The following is a 22,295-nucleotide window of genomic DNA, read 5'->3' as shown; positions in this document are numbered from 1 at the left end:
TTGGTGATTGACAACTCAGCAGGGCTAGATTAATAGCTGACAGCTAGATGTGGTTATTAGGACCTTGTTAGCAGTGAGTTCCAGGCTTCAGTTGAGTTATAGGTATTTAAATGCACCACCACAGTGTTGGGATATTGAGTAGATGTGCTTGATTTTCAAGTCCTGTTTTGGAAATGTACTTGAGCAAAGGCTGTGGGGTGGGGAGACAGGTTCTGTGATGGCCAGTTAGTTGGCCGAGGTACAAAGCAGAGGGTAGGAGCAGCTTGTTTGTTTTCACAGGGGAGGCATCTGTGTTGGGCTGGTGAGCCTCTGCCCTCCAAAACATTCATAAATGACGTGGAAAGGAGTGGAAAGTCAAATGCAAAATTTGCTGCTGTCTTTAACGTGCTCAAAGCTGAGTGCCAAGTGCAGGAGTGAAGTGGAGCATGCAGTAATGAAGCTAAATGATTGGAAATATGACAGGAACATCAATTGCTTGGCTGTAAGCAGTGCAAATCAAGGCATGATGCTTGGGCAATTTGAATGTCTAACAAAGATCTCTGCTTGGGAACAGAATCCTGGTTGTTGGATGACTGTCTGAAAATGCTCTGACAGTCAAAGAAGCAGAGCAGTAGGCATTGCTATAGAAGTAGCACAGAGCAAAACATGGATTGCTGTGGTGTTGGTGCGTATGTGCATGGTATGCCTATGTGGCAAGTGCTGTGCATCTCTGGGTCCCTTCCTTAGGCCTCAGAAAATAAGCAGCACTTAATGCGAAGGGATTGATGGTTTGGGGAGAAGGGAAGATACAGTTTTGAAACCGTGAGCAATATAGATGGATGGAGAAAGTTCTTTGTTTCCTGGATACTTTAGGGGTGTTCAGCAAATTGTCAGGTGGCAAGCTCAAAACAGTGCATTAAGATGCTGATCTCAGAGGTGTTGTGTAGAAAAATGCATTAGGGTTGGATAAATGTGAAGACGCCACATTTGGCTCTTCATACCTGTGATATAAATGAGTGACAGAGTTCATTCTCAGGATACATCTCTTGTATGTGTGTATTTGGTTCTTTTATTCTTCCACAAACTTATCAGAGATGGGATATTAGGTTAGATAGGCCTTTGGGGAGGGGGACTCTGATAATGCATAGTTGCTCTTAAACATCAACATTTTCAAACACTGTTGTAAGTATTTGAGTGTAAGAGTTTTTTCTGCCAAGAATAAACTACGTTGGGCGTCTCGTTCTACGGAACTTTTTATTTATAGTAGCTGCTGGCTACTGTGTAGGCTGGAGTTTCGAGCCCTATTCATTAAGTGCGTACCATAAACATGAAGTGATCTATGTTATTTATAGTCAAACATAGGAATACTTAAACAACAAACAGTTATGGTAATAGCTTCGATACTAGATTAAATGGTAGGACTCTACAGCAGCACTGCCAGGGTTGAAGAATACTCTGTTAAGGTGCCTGGCCTCTTCTGGAGAAGGTTTTTGTTTTGTGTTACCCATTCACTACCAGATGCATTCTGTCTTGTTTACCTGTGGCCGTGTGACTTGGCTTTCCGTGATAACTCTTGGCTCTCTTCAGCATAAATGCATTCTTTTGACATTTCCTGCCCTTCCTTGTAGGGGAGGAGGCAGGGAAAGTCCAGCTGAGTCATCAGCAGACTCATCCCAGTTACAGGGCCTTTCTGCAATTAAAACTTTGTGCTTACGTTGCCTCAGCGTAATGTATACTTGGATATACCAGAATGGAGAGGGGTATTAATGCAAACTGTTATCAACTGGAGTGATCTGAAGCGATATTCTAACTCAGCAGAGAGTACATGTTCAGTCAGTACTACTGGCACGCTCAAATGAAGTTGATTTTCCTGAGTACTTGCATTTTTCTAATGCCTGGGAATAGTCAGGAGAAGGACTCCTCATATCCTTATTGCCTTTGCATAGCTAATTAACTTTCACTCTGTGTTGTGGAATTTTGTTTAGTAAAGAATGATGTCTAGGTTTTTTCCTATAAATGAATATTCATAAGCAATATCCCACCTCTCCAGAGAAAACTTGATCAGGTATTGAATGCTCAGAATTTTCTTTTTACTGTTTTCCTGTAAATAAGGAGAACAGCTCCAAAATATTTAAAAGAAAAACCTGTGGATGGGCACTTCTTATTTTGATAGAGAAGCTCTTTCACTTGTTGTTGGTATCTTGGAACACTGATAACTTACTTCAGCTGTGAGCTGGTTCACATCCAGGTTTCTCAAAGTCTGTAGTAACTGCTATCTAATGCTTTTGCCAAGATGCAAAAGTTGGTGTTATGAAACTCCATAGATATATTCCAGTCTAATAATTGGTATTAAGAGATCAAAAGAGATCAAAAAAACTTTATTTTCTCCTCAGCCTTCAGAAGGCTTTGTGTGTTTTCAGATGTGGGAGGTTAGAGTGGTTCTGGAGTGAAGTAGGCCTTTGGGCCAAAGATTTGTAGTTTTGAGATAGTTTTGCTACAGATTCTTTTTGTTTTTATAAGTGTTAAGGAGGTACAAGCAGCTTCAGGAATACCTGTTCCCTCAGGTGCCGTGATTTGACTGGAATGAGAATAATTTGTGCCATGAAATTATCTGCTCTGGAGTTTTGGGTAGAGCTAGTTTGCATCATTAGCATAAAAATACAAGTCTGCATCAGCACACTGATTTTGAAGGCGTAAGAGTTACCAGACTTGTTCCTCAGCATGATTAGGTTGAAACTTTCTATGATATGTCAGTGACTTGAATGTGTTTTTCATTTGGAATCATTTGGATTATCTGGGGAATCTCCTAACTAGAAATATTTTTAAATTGTGCTGCTCTTCACTTCTTAAATACTGTATTTTCATCTGCTGGTGGTCGCTTCCAGTGGGATTTGGCAATCAGCTTCTTTTTCCATGACTGAACACGTTCGTATGTTTTATATTTATTTGAACAAATTTAAAGCTGTTGTTTCAGGGAAGCTTTCTTCATGATTGAAGGCTGATATTGTAGAAAGAACCCTCCTATCTGAACCATTGTCAGCTTACATAACGTAAAACACTGTAAAGTTTGAGTAAATGAAAGGAGAAACACTTGGCTTTCTTCTCTTTCTTTAAATGCAGTGACAATTCTAGTAAGGAGTAAGTTGCAGTTGAATTAGTAATTTCCTGTGATTTTATTATGGGTCCTCCTGCTCATCCATCTTGCTTTCACACGTGGAATTTGAGGCATATTGGTTTTACACTTACCAGCCTTTACTGGCATAAGTGCCCCCTCTTTCTATCCTCTGACTACAGTAGATGTACCTGTTTCCACTCTGGTGGAAACCTTGCCTTTGAAGTTGGATTTTTAATGTTTGCCTTCAGAGACTGTTTCCTCCTTCAGTTCAGAGGGACAATGCTTTAGACTTCACAATTTTCTAAATCAAACTGTAATGAAAGAACTGATAATTCAGTTAGTTTTGAAGTTAACACACTGGAATGAGATTTTTTTTAAGAAAGAACAGCATTTCAGAATCACATTAAATATGTTGTATTTGTACCTTCCATTGCTTTCTTTATGCTCATAGGAAGAAGTTTTTCACACAGAGGGTGGTGATGCACTGGAACAGGTTGCCCAAGGAGGTTGTGGATGCCCCATCCCTGGAGGCATTCAAGGCCAGGCTGGATGTGGCTCTGGGCAGCCTGGTCTGGTGGTTGGTGACCCTGCACATAGCAGGAGGGTTGAAACCAGATGATCATTGTGGTCCTTCTTAACCCAGGCCATTCTATGATCCTATGTTTCTCATCTTTCTAGACGTCTACATTCTTTTAATTCTATGGATATGCATTTTACAAGTGGTGCTGTGGTCTGGGTTTGGGGTACAAACTTCCAGGTTTTTCATTTGAGATGATATATATATATATATATATATATATATATACATACATGTATTGTCAACAGTTTAAAGATTAGCAGCTCAGGAGAGAGAAACATCCTTGAATTTCTACCCCCCCGCCCCCCAGCCTCTGTAATTACATCATCTCTTTGTGCAGATCTTCCTTTTGACTAATGCAGAGGCTCACAGGAGGGGCTGGAAGCAAACTGGTTCTGGGGAGTGTGGTAGGAAGCATGGACAGGAAGCAGTGCAGCAGCACCAAGCAGGAGAGACAGGGAGGAAATGGCCATCAGCCAGTACTAAAGTAGAGATGGGTGGTGACTCCCTGAACATTTCCATGTGCTCACTGCTTGAGCCACCTGCCTCCTGAGCCCTTGCTGGTCAAGGCTGAAATAAAACTAAATTCACAAAAAGCTGGATGAAATTTGGGATGGAGAATCTTTACTCCTTCTTTATGTCAGCGCGCACAATTGCTCAGTGAGCCCTTCTGCTCTTAGGGATACTACTCTGGCCGGGTTGCATCTGGCTGGGTCATGTTCCAGCATCTGCTCATGCTGACCTCAGAACTGCCCAGCTGGTGCTGCAGGAGTGGGAATGCATGAGAGGACAGGGGCTGCCCCTTCCTCTGGGTTTTAATTGAATGTCCTTTAATACCCTTACATGAGCACAGGGCTCTGGAGAACTTGCTCTCACTTACCAGCTCTAGTGTCCCCTCAGTTTAGACAACTTAGAAGCCAAAGCTTGGTCCTGTTTTATAGAACTACAGCAGTGATCAGATCTGAACTTGTGTGTGCGTGTTTATTTTTGCTTTCCCCTTTTGTACCTTTTCACGCAAATGTGATTTGTTTTCAGAAGTGAATTTTATTTCTTTAATAATGAACTCTTTTCCCACCTGAGATATTTGCAGCTATTTTGTTACTGAAGAGATGAAAGAATTTCCAGCAAAGAGACTGTGCACAGTTTTGTTATGTGTAAATCATGCGCACTGGAATGAGGGAAGATGCTTCCAGTATCTATCAGTGAATTGTTTTCCTTGAGCACGAATGCCTCATTTGCTTTCTTTCCCTTCAACGTAATCATTTAGAAGCAATAAAACTTAGAAATGAAACTCAACTTCATTTCTGAGACTTCTTTATGGTGAAACAGAAGTGATAGATGGGATGGCTTAGTGATCTGAGCGTGAGTTTGATTTATAAACTCCTGAATCAACATTCTTACTGCTTTTCACTGATCTTGATACATTATCTTAAAAAGTATTCAGTGAGATTTCTCTCAGATGCTGCACAAGGTTAGTAACAATGTGGTTCCTGCTTATAAAGAGAAAAATACTGATGAATGGTATAAAAATCATTTATTCACAATGCAAAGTCTTAAAACTCCTGATTCAGGCTCTTATTCAGATATCCAGGACTCTAAAACATGTCAGTTCCCTTCTCTTCTTTGGACTTCTATGGAAGAAATAGGCTTTTAAGAGGTGAGGTGGTAGGGAGTAAACTCTGGCAACAAAATGTCAGTGCCTCTTGTGTGGGAAATTAGCAGTGGTAGAGGCTGGCCTGTGAGCTGAGAAGTTGCACAAGGTGTGGAAGAAAGTGGCAAACAAGTGACAAGTGGATCATTCTCTGATAGATCTGCTGCTATTGGTAGGAATTGTTCTCTTGCTTCTGTTGCTCCATCACCTGTGCACCTCTGAGTCAGTACCAATGGTCTGGGAGCAGTTGTTTCTTCCACTTCTGCACCTCTTGTCTCATCCTGAGCAGGCTTACACTTCTGGGAGTGGCTTCACAATGTATGGATTAACCTTGTAGGAATTAAACATTGAGAAATCTTAATTTTTGGAGCTTGGCAGGCTTTTATGAAACACTATGAATGTTTTAATTTTAAGAAATTGAAAGTGTTGGGCTTCAAGAATGCAGTGTTTCAGTATATAGTGCAAAATGTTTCTTTACTTACATTAATACAGCATGTTTTAGAGAAAGCCAGCCTCAGATCAGTGGAATTAGACAAACATTAATAAATTTTAATTGTTCTTAGATGGTATTTTATTATGTCTTATGTAACTGCTACAGCCAAAGAACATAATGATCACTGTAATTAAGAATTTAATTTTCCATAGATTTTGAATTTAATGCTCTTAGAGAGGGTGAGTAACAAGCTTCATAGCTAACTTCCCAAAATCAAGTTGTCAATATGAACTCCATTCTTTACACTCCTCTTTTCCATCTCTCCCCCTCTCCAGATGGCCCTCTATCCACTTGCATTCTGGTACTTCATATCTCTTTTGGCCCTGCAAGACTCTGATAACTGTGATAATGCTGTAATTTTCCTTACATGTGAGCACTTAATGATACGAAGTCCTTTATTTTTGGAAGAAATCTTTCTCCAGCAGCCAATTGTTGCTAAATATAGTGGGAGGATTGTAATATGTAGTGCATGTTTGAACTTAAAGCAGCGCTTATTGTAAAGTGTTGATCTCTGCTTTTACATAGAGAACTGTGTGTGAAGCACAGTAGTTACTAAAACCATGCTAAATTTTGAGCTTTATATTTCTTTTTCATATCTCAGTTTATTAATGGGATATTGTAAGTATTCACGGTGGCCAGGACTGACATTTGTGGAAATATGGATAAATGCCTATAATACTGGAAGAGCATTTAGCTCTTAGGTCTTTTTCTCTGCTATTGTCCCTTGGAATACTTCAAGAAAACTTGTTGGAAAGCTGATAATTCTGACATTGACATGATCTTTGGGATCTATGGGGTTCTTGCTATTCGAGATAGATCACTTGTGCTTCGTAGCAGTGCTAAGCATGAGGCTGCAGAACAGTTCTGTAGTTCCCGTCTGTAATACACAGCCCCATGCAGATCAAGAACTTCTTTTCTATGTCATGTAACACAGAAATATTTTGCTTGGCTGCTCTTTGTCAGAAATATGCATCTGGATAGGATAATGGAGGAAGACATGCAGTAGCAGCCAGAAACTGTCACAACGGCCACAAACTGAAGGCCAAAGCTCAGCTTACCATCAGCTATTTCTGCTGCTAGATTCTGCTGCTGAATGGCAAAGGTTGTGTAGTTGGGGGTGAGGCTGTAATCAATATGTGGCTGCTGTGGCTTGCAGAGAGTAACCCTAATGGGCTCAATCCTAAAAGTAGGGAGCTGTGTTCCAAGCTGTGCCTCAGATTTGGTGGCGGAGAGGGACAGATTGTAATGCGTTGCTTTAGATAGAATTCCAGTTGTAAAATAAAACAAAATTAAAACCTAATATTGCATAGGTGCATTGCATTTGAGACCCACTATATGAGGTTTCTTACATCTTACTATAGGTTTTATAAGGAACAGCTGGAGCTTGTTAGGTGGTCTTTTAGTAAAGATAAGGTGCTTAGTGTTTCATAGAACAATGTTAATCAAACTGGCTGGATAACTAAAATGTGATTTAGATGCTATAATTAAGAGTTATCTCAATTGGTATCTCTAAATGAGGTGTTTGTCTGCAGAGAAGGAAGTGTATTTTTTTGCAGGCAGGGGGTAAGTTTAGTTTTAATGATATTTTCTGATTTAATTATTATTTTAGTTCAATTACTCCAGGAGCGGGAAAGAGGCCTGGCTATGACATGTCATCATATGCATATTAGATAATGCATTCAAAGACTTTCTTTATTTGTTGCTGTGACTAAAGAGTGAAAGCTTGAGAAGTCTTGGGCTCTTTGACGTAAATGGATCTTGGGCAGCATACATAACATCAAAGGATTTACATTCAATGAAGTTTATGATTTCAAGCCCACTTTGTCATGCTGAAGGTTAATAAAATACTGCAATGGGAAAGCCATTTGCACAACTTCTGTCTTCCCACCTCAAGAGAAAAACAGAATTGATTCCTGTCAGTCTCTTCTGGCATTATATTTCATGGGCATCCATTAAGGTCTCCTCAAGTTGGCAATTCCAGCATGCTGTCCACACACTCCAGAGACCTGGTGGCCTGGGACAGGTGATGGCAGAAGGCAGGTTTATGTGCTAAACAACAGCACACGTAGGGGTGGTTTCTAAATAGAGTTGCGGTACTATTGTAGGGAAACTCCTGGAGGCTTACAAATTAAAAATAATAATAATAATAAAGATGAAGGGGAAACTGCCAATGGAATGTTGTGAGCTGCAAGTTAAACCTCACTTCGGCATGGACTTGGTGTCAACGGTTAGACTGAAGTCTGAAGGCTGCCACCTGAATTGTCTCACAGGGCGGTGTTAGTAAGTGCGTATAATGCCTGTAGCCTGCAGTGTGTCCCCTGCACTTCTCCTGACTTGTACCAGAGAGCACATGAGTAACGTGAGTCAGTTGGAACAGGCTGACAGGGCCAGCAAACCCTATCAGTGTTTCCATTTGACAGGGTGGAAACGGGTTGTTCTGGGTATGCCTGCTGTCACGCAGGCCATGCTCCTCCGCCCTCTTCTGCCTGCAGCCGGGCTCAGCCATTGGCTGACTGAGGGGCACCTGTGGCGGCAGCAGCAGGATCACACGTGGCTCTGTCCTTAGCAGTTGCATGAGCTTGGATGCCAGGTTGGCTTGTTACATGCTTGTGTCCTAAAAAGACGAAAGGCTGGAGGCAGTAGTTTCGCATCCTGCTTTATTTTCTAATGATGAAGCTTCAGAATGTAGTTTTCTGCACTTAAGGGACTTTTTAGTATGTTTAGATTGGGTATTAAAAGGTTCTTATGCAGAACTGTAGGACACAATTCATGTGAAAATATCTACTTTACGTCAGTCTCACAAAAACACCAGTTTATGACTGGAAAGCCACAGACATAGAGCTGTGGAAGAATCAATCATTATGGTTTTCTTTTAGCTTCTGTACACATCCTCTGAGTTTCAGATGCTGAAGGAGCAGATGCTCGTGTTCAAAAGCAAAGAAAAAGTTGTGAGGAGAAATAAGTTATACAGAAAAACCCGGGCTGTGAGTAGTTTAAGCTTGACCCGAACATTGTATTCCTCTTTCAGCCACTTTACCTGTTTAGCTCTAATGTACCTACATATAGGTGCAAAAGATGAAAATTTGCTTTTCTCCATCTCTTTTGGGCATCTCTACGCTCATTTGTAGGAATTCAGCCAAAACCAAGGCTCTGCTGTGAACCATTTAATTACTTCCATGGGTGGAGATGGGCATAGGGGTTAGGTGGTGATTAACAGGTCTGGGAGCCATCGAGGCAGGCTGGGGGCTCTGCTCTGCGAGCCCTGGTGCAGTTTCTTTGGAAAGCAATTTTAAAGGAAGGGTTTGTTCTGTCGTCTTTTATACTCATTGATTCACATCTCGTCTGTTAGGGACATTGTGTGCAGGATGCTCTTGAGGAGGAACAAGGTTTCCAACAGAACATGAAAAAGAAAGGAGTGAGATTCTCTCAGGAGCCTTTTTGGTTATATTCCTCTTGCGAATTAAAGATGTGCAGCAGTTGGATACCAACATCTCCTGTATTCACCCACTCCTTAGAAGTGTATCGCTAATGCTAAAATACTGTAGCTGTGTAAATCAGAAACTGTTCTCTGGTAATTTCATAAATTGCTTACTTCTACTTTTCTCGAAACTTACTGTCTAGAATGCCTCAAAATAAAAAGGACTTCTGCAATGTTTTCAGAAAGTTGTTCAAATAAGGAATAGAAAAGCCATTGTACCCAAGCCTTGCAACTGTGGTACCTTCCTTTAAAAAGTAACCCTTCCTGTGTCATATAGCACTATTGCATTTTGTACATCAGCTGTCGTATGAACAAAGGCAACTATTAGTCAGAGGAAGATGTACTAAATACAAACATCTGAAATCGCAGGGGTTTTCCTTATGGTGTTTGAGTACTTGTATTTATAGCTGGGAGGCTTTAAGGATGTGAGACGAGTAAGGCTTATAAAAGAGGTAATGGCTCTTTCTTTCTGACTATATTGCGCAGCCTAACTATAGGAACCTTTATGGGCAATCAGCCTCTTTTTTCAGGTTTGAATGTAGAATTTGGTAAGCGCGGCTTACCCATCCGCCTTGTTTGCTTAATCAAGATGTGCTTTCTCTAGAATATTAAATGGGTACTCAAAGCATATTTTATGAATATTTGTCACATTCCAAATTATGTTTGTTAAAATAAACAAACATAATTTTTAAACCCAGACAAGATCTTGTTTTGGTTTGTTTGTTTGTTTGTTAACGATAACTGGTATTTCGAAGAAGGTTACTTGTGAAGATTGCATGGGCCATTGAGCTGTGCCTCCACCTGTCACATTACCATCTTATGAAGTACTTTCCATAACCTTATCAAACTTCAGTTTAAAGAGCACTTGGCTTTTGCTTTCAGTGCCCCTTTTGGAGGTCCTGATCCAAATCTGATTACTCTGATCCTTGGAACATGCATCAGACTAACTATGCTAGATATATTAATTACTAGTTTTATATTCAGTTTGTTTTTGTGTTTTACCTTTCATCTTGATTCATTTTCTTTGCTATAGTAGGATCAGCTGGTGTTTCCTTAAAGAGCAACGTCTGACGTTTCTACTCTTCCCCTTTAAGATAATCCACGCATATGTCTGTTTTAAGGATAATAGTTGTTCATGTGAGTTATCAGAGCTGTATACAATATTGTGCCATTAGACAAATACTGCCCTGATTTTAGGGGAAGTCATTGTGAGACACATATTAACCTTTAATTTTCTTCTCACGTGTTGTTTGTAGACATCCTGTGGTTAAGTACAAACTTATTTAGTCTTGAGCTATCTGGTTTTATCCTGTTAGCTGTAAACATAGATGAATACCAAAAATCAGGGCTGGTAACAAAAATTATAAGTATTCAAGTGTTTCAAATTTGGGCATGTTTATGAAATCATAGTTAAATTTGTGAGGGTTTCACACTGATGGGCTTAATTTCTATCAAAGTATTTGCAGTTGTGTCTGCACACTGCAGAACTTCTGAAGTAAAGCTAGGAATCTGGATAAGCTCAAACTGATACAGTCACAACTGTGCAATGCTTAAAGGACACCTTCCCTTTGCAATAACATTTAGAAATACAGATTCCTCTTACTCATCTGAAAACTGCTTCCCACATCTTGAGCTCAGGGCTGTAATGGAACCTATTATAGGCAAAGGTCTGTGACTCAGCCATCGAACCATTCAAATTCTCGGCTTTTTAATTGGCACCATTAAATCTTTAGTAGTTTTTCCTCTCATAAAATGTGTATCGTTGGTGTAAAATGAATTGCTGCTGAAGATATATTGTACCTTTTGCATTCACATTTCTGTGAGTTGACGAACTGTGGGTGATTCAGTTGAATTTTTTCTGTTGTTTTCTCTTTTGCATGCTTTGGAAAGTGAGCATGGAAATGGCCTCAAGTTGTACCAGGGGAGTCTCAGGTTGGATGTTAGGAAAAAATGTCTTCTCTGGAAGAGTGGTCAGGTGCTGGAATGGGATTCCCAGAGAGCTGATAGAGTCAACGTCTCTCAGTGTGTCCAAGAAACATTTAGATGTTGTACTGAGGGACGTGGTTTAGTGGGGAGAGACTGATGGTAGATGGTTGGTTGGACTGGATGATCTTGGAGGTCCTTTCCAATCTTAGTGATTCTACAACTCTGTTTTGGGAAGAGAAATAAAAGTCAGGGGAGATAATTTAAGGAACACAGTGAAAATTAAATGCTCGTATCTAAATATATCTTTTTGTTCTAAAAATGATAGCTTTTAACTCATCTGTTGTTGTCTTTCTGCATACTTAGCATATGACATCTTTATTTAATATATGATGCTTTGTTTGTATGGCAGTAGTTTGTTTTGTTTGCATGTATTCTAAGTGTCTGCTGCAAGTAAGTTTCATGAAGCAACAGTAAGCTATAGGAAATACGAATGTCAGTGTGATTGTAGTATATGTATTTCAGCTGATTGAGCTTGCTGAATGATGGCAAACTGCAAAACTGAGAGTTCAGAAAGGTCAGAAGTAGAACTGTCACAACACATTCCTTGTGCCTGTGAAGCAGAGTGCAGTCTGCAGCTATGTTCTCTGTGCTCCCCTTCTTTCAGATCTGCTGTGATATAAATTGCTGTTTAACTTACTTGCTCGTGTTGTCTGAGCTACCGCCTGATGATTTCTTTACTATATCCAGTAAACGTTGTGAATATCACTTTATCTCGTAAAAAAGACTAACTCTTCCCACAGACTCTCTCTTTTCATATCTTGCTGAAGAATTAATTGCTAACTGAGCTCTTTTCTGGTAATTTTAATCATAAGAAAAACCTCAACAGCTACTAGTGAATTCACCTTCTAAACTCTCCTGTAGTATTTTTTCCTCACTTTACATGAGGAAGCCCAGACAGAAAGACAAGGGAGTTCCCTGAGGCCAGAGAGCAATAGATGTAGGATGTGGGGCTTTTTAGCACACAGCCAGGCTGTATAGCTCTGATGCTGTAACTACTAGTTACCTAAATAGAATAGATGCTTGGGGCCATGATTGGTGAGCACTTTTCAAGAAGAGGGGCCATGGTGAGCCCTTTGCTGCAGACTCATGTTTAGCAAGAAAAGTGTTGTTTTACAAAACAACAACGGTAATAAGCCAGGAAGCCTTTCTTGAAAGAAATAGAAAAGTATCATTGTGAGTTGGGACTGGTGCAGAAAAAAAGTAAGTTATCTTCCCTGATGTTCATTGCTTTGATCACAAACCATCTCTGCAGTCTTTCCCTTTTCTGAACTTAGGTTTTCAAGGTAACCTCAGTCTTCTCTTCAGGATATTATCTTAGTCATTCAGAGCTGATTTAATCTAGGAGCCTCATCCACCCTGTGTGCTGAACAAAACAGCAAGCCTAGAAATAGCAAGGAAAAGTTTGTATTTTTGAGATATTGCTGTCAAAGTAACGTACTCAGAAGCAGAACGTGTTCCATAAGGTACATTAACTAGGGTAGTTCTTTGTTCTGAAGGATTTGAAGTAATTAATTAAAAATTTAAAATACATTAAAAAAATACTTGAAGCATGTTTGTAAACTGTAATTGTTTTTCTTAGAGTTAACTTTATTGGTTTTTCAAGACAGCAGCGCATGTTCACGCTTGTGGCGTGACTCGTTTGGTTGTTGGAGAAACCTTTGAATATCTACATAAAAGTGGGTTGGAAAAGTTATTCCAAGTTATACAGAACAACTAACAGGAATAAAAGGCGTAGTGAGGTTTTGGGTTTTCTTTTCTGAGGTGAAGCTTCTTTGTAACTGAGGAAATGGCATTTTGAACAACAAAACGTTAACTTTTAGATCATTTTAAGCAGTGAATCTCCTAGTAGCAGGCATGCTCACATGTGCTGTGAGATTGAAATAGCAGCAAGTAAAACATCTTGAAACTTGGAGGAGACATAAACAATAGGGACAGGATGATTGAGTTACTGTGGATGTCACTGTATATCAGAAAACATTCACCAAGTATGGCCTTTTTTGGGAAATTCTGAGATCAGAACCTTCTCATCAGGATATGTCAGTAAATTGAAGTAGGAAAATGGAGGGAAAAAGTTTTACTAGGATTAACTTCTGTCGCCTTGGTGATGCCGTATGATTTTACTGTATTACAAATCTATGGGATGGGATGAATTGTATGAGTGTTTTTATTGTTTGTTGTCTTTTTTTCCCTTTAATGTGTAGCAGAAAAGCCTTGCATGCCGGCTGTGGGATTTTTCGCTATTTTTTTCCTCTAAAAAAGAAGTCATTAGCTCAAGTTCTGAATCTAGAACATTTTGTCTTTTGATTGTGGATACAATGCACTTTCACCTTGGGGAAAAGTGAAATGGCAAAAGGAAGAAAAGGGATATTTTCTTACTTGTCTAGTAGGGTCTGTTGTAAGTCATCCAAATACTGATGAATAAGAAATGTTTCAGCTCCAAACGACCCAAATTGTCATTTGTGTGGTGGTAGTGTTTCCTTTGGTGCTTTAAACTCGTTTTTCTTAAGTTGGTAAGCCATATTTACAAGACACCCTGCCAAAATTGAAAAATCTTGCTGCAAACAATAGGAGAATTCAGGGTAGTTTGCTACTTAATGAAAGTACTTATGGATGTTATTGTGCGTATTGTGTGTATGGTATACTTACATAGGACTTCCTTTCTGTGTACAGGAATACAACTCAGACTTGAGTCCTTTGTCATGTTTGAACTCTTGAACATGTGAGGCCATTTCCCTCATTTCACGTGCTAGTAGAACATGATATTTATACTTATAGGGAAAACTTGCTCTTTTTGTCATGTGAGCTTACAGGTGGAAGTAGGGATGAGGATCTCACTAAAGCTTCCCTATGAATTCTATCGATCAACAATTTAATTATATATATATATATATTTTAATAGGTTGACTTAAATGCACATTTATCTGAAGGGAGGCTTAAAGTAACTTTAGAACACAGAATTTGGTCTTTTTTCCCCCCTCTAGGTATGTAAGAAAGGTGCTAGAAAAGTGATAGATCTTACCCCGAAGTCTTACTGCATACACCAGTTTTCTAGAAGTAAATACAAAACCATCTTGTTTGTGACTGCAGTATCATGCTGTTTTATGAACATTTCAGCAACAATCATATCTTCAGCCACTCGGTTTCTGCCTTCATTTATTTCTGCAAGAGAAGGCTTAGGTTGGCAGTGGAGAACCCTAGCTTGCCTCCCAAAACCTAGGCATCTCTTGATATTGGCTAATCCCATTGGAGATCCTTGGAAGAGGGGCTGGAAAGTGCTCTGGTGCCTGGGCTGTGTGTAACCTATATAGCCTGTTCAATACTTTCTCATGTAAATTTCCATTGTTTGGGTGATGTGTTAATGCTTTTGTTGCTCTTGCTGCTTGCCACAGTGAGAACCTGGACAGAATTTCTTTGTTTGTCCTTTACTGTTAGGTGAAATACCTAATCGGCTGATCTCTGGTTTTCCCCCTAGTGATAAACCTGAGGCCATTTGCTCATGGCGTGTTTGTTCATGTTTTGGTAGTTCTACAGAGGCATCCTGATGGAAGGGACTGGGAGGTGATTAAGGTCCTGCTTAAAAACCAAAACGGTGATTCTAATTCTCTTGTGGAATGTCAAAATTGTAGGGGACATTTATTATTTTAATTACTATCACTATTCTGCAAATTCTTACATACCAAGTCAGGACTGTGGCGGTGGGTTTTCTCTTTCTGGAGGAGGAGGTGTTAAGTAGAAATTGCAATTGATAGATAGGGGTGCTACTTGTGATATTGAGAATGCAGTGTGATGGAGAAACTGGTGACTTAGAAGAAGGGTCGAATGGCTGCATATGTGGCATCCAGTCACTTCCTTGATGGAAATCTGCTGGTAGAGGGAAGAGAGAGCTTGTGTGCAGGATGGTATGCTTCCTGGCTTCCTTTAGGAACCTGCATTTCAAAGCATAGCTGTGAAATGTGCCCTGGAGAGGGCAGATGTGCTTGTTAACTGTTCAGAGGAACTGCTTCATTTTCACAGTGAACATCTTTTTGGAATGTGGAAGCGAGCCCAAGAACTGCATTTCTGCCTCTATATATGCTTTTAGGCTAAGTTTGTCTTTCCAAGGCTGATGTATTTTATTAAATACAGCTGATATTGATAGGACAAGGGGGAACTGTTTGAAACTGAAAGAAGGGAGATTTACATTAGGTATCATGAAGAAATTATTCAGTGTGGTGAGGTATTGGAATGGGTTGCCCAGAGAAACTGTAGATGCCCCATCCCTGAAGGAGTTGAAGGTCAGGTTGGATGGGGTCCTGGGCAGCCTGATCTCTGGTGGGGGGCAGCCTTGCCCATTACTGCGTGAGTTCCCTCTCTTGCTTGGAGTTATACAGACAGCATCTTGTTTTGGATGGCTTGGAAAAGACAGGTGATGAATCTTAGGGGTATCTTAATCCAAAGAATTCTCTAGTAAGCATTAAGTCTGTTGATTGTGCTTGGGTAGTGAACAGACATAACTTGATGATGAAAATCTGTTTTTCAGTACAGTTCTTACTTGGCAGAGGTAAGGTGTTAAGAAAAAGATGTTTATGGGCCATTTTCTGGTAGTATTCCAGAACCATTGCTGGTTTGCCTCTCATTTTCCCACCTGCAACATAGTTTGCATAACATAACTCTGCAGAACTTGTGTGGTTAAACACACGTCACCATGTTTCTGACATGTTTACTGCTTGCTAATGGAGTGTATGCAAATGTGTGGCTGGTTAGGGAAAGCAGTGCTAAGGCAGAATGTGAGTTACCACCATCAGCAATGTAAGTTTTGCTGCTAGAATTCTGTGCCTCATTGTCCCACTCTTGCTGTGTGTCATTGCAGTCAAAACTAGTAAAAATAAGTAAAATACACAAAAGTCCCATGTCCTTTGACCTGTCTTACACTGTGATGATGGAGAGTGGATAGTAGGTCCTGTGCTAGCAGCTATTTCTGTATTACATGCGGCTTCTGCCCTGCTTGCTGTGGGAGCAGCCTTATACTTCTAAGCTAGGATATACTAAGGAGTAACCTGTCACATAAAAGTATTAAAAATGTTCATCTTTCAGCCCGTTCCATTAACAGTTATATACTATAAGTGTGGTAGCTCTTGTAGATTCTTACATGAAAGGCCAACCTGGAGAATGCGTTTCATTGCCTTAGGAGTGGCACTTGTCTGATACTGTCTTATCTATGTTGGTGATTTTGATCCATGGTCAGCAACAAAGAGAGCTCTCTTCTGGGAAAAATTAGTCATTTTTGAGCTGTGGACTCATCAGCAATCATGGCATGAATAATATCTCTCACTTCTTGAGCTCAAAACAGCATTGCTACATGTGATTACTGATAAATATGATGGAATGTTTGCTTTTTGGATGGCTATGTTAGAGGTCATTCATCATTTGTAATCTGTATTACTCTATAAAGGGCACGACCAGAAAATGAAGAATTCTAATGCTATAGTTATGCTGAGACTCAATTAAGAATGTTGCATTTTCTATAGCATATCTTTATTCTCCTACAGAGTAACTGGTTGATATTGTCAGTTGCACCAAATCAGCAATGAGTGTGCTCTTGCCGTGGTGGCTGAGAGCATTAAGACTGGTTTTTTACATTTCCGATCTACTGTTAGGGTGCTGCAGGCATTGCTGTCGTAGGTGTCTTCATTCAGAGATTTGCTGAAAACTTTGGGTCAGTAAGTTTTAACTTGTCAGTAGTTGCATCTGTTTAAAAATACTCCCTGGTAGCAATAACAGAGTAGAAAGATTGCGTAAGAAATCAAATGATAGTGAAGTGCTTCTGCAACAAAACCTGAATATTTTTAATACAGATGATTTTTAAGTATTTCTTGCCAAGGGATTAACTGAACCCTCTTTTTGGTATGTTTTCATCCATATCTTGTAGAAGTATGACTCACTGACCTCATTGCAGCCATTCAGTACCTGAAGGGAACCTATATCCAAGAGGGGAGTAAACACTTTGAAAGTGCTGATAATAGCAGGACAAGGGGAAATGGATTTAAGTTGAAAGAGGGTAGATCTAGGTTGGATGTTAGGGAGAAGTTATGTATTAGGAGAGTGGTGAGGTCCTGGAACAAAATGCCCAGGGAGGTTGTGGATGGCCCATCCTTGGAGGTGTTCAAGGCCAGGTTGGACGGGGCCCTGGGCAACCTGATCTAGTAAATGTGGAAGTTTGGTGGCCCTGCCAGGCAGGGGAGTTGGAACTTCATGATCCTTGAGGTCCCTTCCAACCCAGGTCATTCTGTGATTCTGTGAAGTATGGGAAGAAATTCAGTAAACCTGAAGATTCCTGTTCTGTTTGCAAAGTAGATGTATTCCATTTTCATCCAATATAGAGTCTTTCTTTTATTGCAGAAAAGATTACTGACAACAACACTGGTAGGCTTAAAAATGCAAGTTGTCACCTCAGAACTACACTGCATAGAAGGGTTTCTGAACTAGCGATGTACCAGGTTTCAGCATCACGTTGTCTCTCCTAAGTATTTTCATACCATAAATTAAATAGAAATTAAAAAAAAATAAATATGACTTTGGTTCAAGACAGGCATTTCACAGAATAGGGAATATTCTCATAATAAAGGAGGAGAAATTAACTGGTAAAGCAGATCTTGAGAAGAATTACGCGCAAGCATATTCTTGAGGATATTTCTGGACTTCTACTATGGGAATTTGTACAAGGAAATTTCTGAAGCTGTGTTGATACCTGCATGCACTGCAGTTTGTACTGACACATGAACTTCACAGGAGGACAGAGTCTGAAAAGCTTCTGCTGGGCTAGAAGAGCCAAAGCAAGCTTAAGCTGGAGGGAGCAGCAGGGCAGGCCCGGTGCTGGAGGCACTGAGGGGGCAAGTTGAGAACTGCAGAGACAGAGTCATGCATACAGACACACGAGGAAACTTTCCAGATGATTTGTTTAGAGATGAGCAGTTTGCTCTAAATAATCCAGAGGGATGACGAGTCCTTTCATTAATTTTTGTAGGAAGGAATTACGGGGCAATTGATACATACAGAGACTTTTAAACATTGTGGACAGTGTTATCAGGAAGGATGTGAATCCTCTTGCTCTCCACAGAGCTATTTCCAGAAGTGCTGCTATAGTTCTTCCTTTGTTTTAAAAGAACTTCTCTTGGTCACAGGTTTCTGTTTAACTTTTCCCAAGTGAAGGTGCTAATTTAAACTAAATTGTAATTGCTGCAAAAGAGAATACTCAGTGCTAATTTACCTAACAGAAACATTTCTGTTGTATGTACTGTGTTGGATAGTCTTGTATTTTGGAACCAGTGGGAAGTGTTTGGATGCTCATTCTGCTGTAACACTCACTTGATAAACCAGACTCTAAGAAAATATGAGCACCATCTGATTACAGGCAGTCTTTTTAAAAATGATGGGGGAGATCAGGACAGTGGATATTGGAACAGTCCTGATTTAAATGCAAACTAAAAAAGCACAAAAAAAAGCCAACAACAAAACAAAACGGGGAGAGATTTCTGTTGTTTAATGCTGATGTTTAAATTTCACAAGGTTTGCTGAGTCACGTTGCATACATTGCTGCTCTTGTTTCACCATCCTACAAGCTCAATATTGGCTCAAGTTGCTGCTCTACTGGGGAGCTGCCACTCATCTACTTTCAGCACTTAAGCAGAGTTGATTGTGGTTCAATCCGTGTTCAAGCAACAGAGAGATTCTCCTTAGCCTCCCTCAGTGCCACTAACCCTCACTGGGTTAATCCCCCCATCCTGTCCATCTTGCTACTTTACGTAACAGGCCTGGTTAGAGACATCTATCACTTCTTTGGGCTGCAGAGAATGAGCTTAGATCTAAATATGTGAGCGGCTGTGAAATGCGGGCAGCTTAGTTTTTAACTTACCAAATCTTGGGTCGTGTATGTTTGGAAATAGTTTAAAAATAAGTTTTCAGTCCAGAAAAGGGAAGTTTAGTATTCCAGAAACAATACCTGAAATACTGTTTCCTTTTAAAACTGGCTCTGAGGTTGTTGGTTTTCAGTGATAATGCACGAGTATATTAGTGCCCTGGTAACCTGTTGAGCTGCTGGCGGTTTGAATGCTCAGAGCTGTTGAAGAATCACTGTTTTGCTCTAATAAGCTGTGATCCTTAGTAGTGTCCTGCATTGTGATATTGCACATTAATAGCATTGATTGACTGTCAAGCGTGGGGAATTGATGAGAAAATATCCACTGTAAGAATTAAATGGTATTACTGAAGCCTGTTTCGTGCTGCTGGTTAGGGAGGTGACTAGACCCAATAGGCTGCGCTAGGAGTATTAATGCGAGCTCCAGGTTTTTTCGCATGATTAAAACAGGCCATCTGTTCTTTGTTAAATGTTTACAAAAACAGCTTTTCTCTAAAAGATTTAAAGAGATGTGGGTCTAGTAAACACACCAATATTTTTGAGCACCTTTTTCACCTTATTTCAAATAATACTCCCCCAAAATTCCGCTGCAATATCAAATAGGATTAATACCTATTTATATTTAATCTTCACTGATTTCTCTCCTGTGGAAGATTAAATTCTGTACCAACGTGCTAAATTATGGCTTTGTTATGGTTAAAAGCATGAGGAGAAGTGATTTCTGTCAAATACACAGATTTTTTTCAATCTTTTGGTAAAAATTCACAATGTGCATCTTTCCCTAATTTGTAAATGGAAAATGGTGTTCTTTCATCAGAAATTATGACCCTGTAACTAAATTAATCCTTTGCAGATCTAAGGGAGAACTATTTGAAATAATTCCCTGTGGTAGGCTTAAACTAATATTTACTAGTGAAAGCCTGTTCTTCTTCCCATTCCTCCCCTTCTAAGAAAGAGCAGACAACTGGTTTGGGGTGCAAACGCATCTCCTGAGCTGCTTCCCCTCTCCTCTGCTCACCAGACTTGTGCTGCTCCTACACGGCTTCACACTAGGGAGCAATGTGGGGTTGTCAGTAAGGGATGTGCTGTTTTAGAATATTGCTAAAGCACAGGCACAGACTTTCTAGAAAAGAGAAGTTATCCCACCCGTTTCTTTGAAAGACTGCTATGGTTTAGAAGGTCGCATATAAGTGAGTTAAAAAACATGCCAAACTTGTGGAGGGAGCGGCAAGAACCAGAACCACCGTATTTTCAAGTAAAAGGAAATGTAACCAAATCATTATTAGAGATGGCTGTTTGTAGCTATAATGTCTGGGGGGCGTGAGTGATATAAAATAAAATCATAGTGATTTAATTTGTATACTTATATACCTTCCTTGGCATGGTGAATAAAAGGTTGTGAGCACTGTGCATTTATTTCACATGTAAAGTTTGCGCATAATATAATGTAGTTTTATGAGTCTGAGAATGGCTCCTTGTGGATAAATTTTTTGAGGCAGAAAGAATATGAGTTTTCATGGTGTGCGCTGAACACAGTTATGTGGAGCGCTGAGTACTACAGCATGGAAACAGCTGCTGCTATGTAACCTTATGGACGGACCTTGCCATAGAACTGCAAATGTCAGATCATAAAGGGTTGTCGTTGCTATTGTGGAACCTTGGAAAGCTCCCTACCTCATGTTCAAATTTGGCTGTGACCGGGGTGGAAGCTGTTGCTCAAACCATGCCTGGAAAGGAGACAGTGATGTTTTTTTGAGTTATATTAAAACGGTAACAAGAATTATCAAGCATATATAAAACTTCATACTGCTTTCGGTGACACAGCCCTATTACTGATGCAGGTAAAATCTTGAAAGTTTTAAAGAACTAAATTTAGGCAGCACTGATGGATTTCGTTTAGGTTTTAGTATTTGTTGGCTTGGCTGCTTTGCATGCTTCAAAAGAGGAAGAAAAAAGCTGAAACAGTTGACTGATTTTATTCTAGAAAGTGTACCACGCATAAGCTTATAGGTGGCAAACAAATAGTGTATTACCAAACAGCAAACACACATTAAATACAAATTTTTACAAGTAATGGGAAACTTAACATTTCTCATATGTTAGACATAGCAAGTGAGCAGTATTCAAAAAGAGGACTGAGGTTTGTAGCGGACAGCTCAGTGAAGGTGGTGGTGAAACCTGGAAAACTGAGGATGCATGAGATATGAAATGAATAAGAGACAGACGTGTGCATTAGGAAATATAGGTTAGAAATCCTGCTCTGAAAGCCTGTTGATAACAAACGTTATTGTTGATTTGTGTGATATTCCTGTCCTCTCCAACATAAAAATAAATGTTAAGCAGTACAAGCACGTAATGGTATGAGGTACAGAGAAGACAGTTCTGTTCTATGTCACAGAAGGAACAAATCCGAGGAGGCATTCAACTCAATTCAGTAAATGGACCATTTGAAAAAAGAAATCTAAAGTATATGTATTTTCTGCAGTGCATAACTGGGCTGTAGAACTCATTGGCATCACTGATACCCAATTTTATAAACTCTCCAGAATGAAGTTATCCAGGTATTACTGTGACCACAGCTTTCTAGAAGACGTGTTGATTCAGGATGCCTAATGTGAGATTGCCTTGAGGTGGAGCTGATAGATGTGGTAGTAATTAAATGGGTGCATCAGATTGGCAGTGTAGCTGAGCTTCCACTGTGACTAAGACCCTGTTTAGCTCAATGGTATCTTAATAAACAAGAGGAGGATGGGAACCTGCAAAAATCAATTTAGGGTAAGCCAAGCAGACCCATATCTTTGGTCAGCTGCTTGGGTTTTCCCTCTGTCCTGGAGTCTTCTCCAAAGCAAACCAGAATGCCCAGTTCATACCAGTCAAACTCTCCCAGACAGCAGAAGGGGTGTGTGTCCTCCCTTCCTTGGTAGGTCTGCTCCTTCTGCTGCTTGGGTGGTTTTTGAGTGTGCAGGTATACAAAGGGCATAGTGGTTTTCTTTTTCTTTCTACTGGAAGAAAATGCTGAAAATTGTCTACAGTCTAGAAAAAATATGTATGCATTTGCTTTCTCATGCAATGATTAAGAATATTATTTTCCTAGATCTTAGGAGACAGGATTTGTAACCATT

General features: G+C 39.9%; 1 protein-coding gene across 13 annotated transcripts in view; it reads left to right on the top strand.

Moving 5' to 3' along the window:
• CHD7 (chromodomain helicase DNA binding protein 7) overlaps positions 1 to 22,295 on the top strand; it is a 123,015-nt gene that overhangs the window by 42,640 nt on the left and 58,080 nt on the right. Inside the window, exon 1 of one of the 13 annotated variants that reach the window (XM_085539536.1) lies at positions 20,935 to 21,014. The exons of the other annotated variants lie outside the window; for them this stretch is intronic. Within the exon in view, the coding sequence (XP_085395662.1) occupies positions 21,009 to 21,014 (6 nt within the window). The 5' untranslated portion in view covers positions 20,935 to 21,008. Of the gene's footprint in view, positions 1 to 20,934; positions 21,015 to 22,295 lie in introns of those variants that run through there. 13 annotated transcript variants of the gene reach the window in all.

This window comes from Coturnix japonica, chromosome 2 (genome assembly GCF_054131305.1).
Source record: "Coturnix japonica strain WE chromosome 2, WE-NBRP24, whole genome shotgun sequence".
NCBI lineage: Eukaryota > Metazoa > Chordata > Aves > Galliformes > Phasianidae > Coturnix > Coturnix japonica.
The sequence above is the reverse complement of the archived record's forward strand: the minus strand, read 5'-3'. Positions and strand labels throughout refer to the sequence as shown.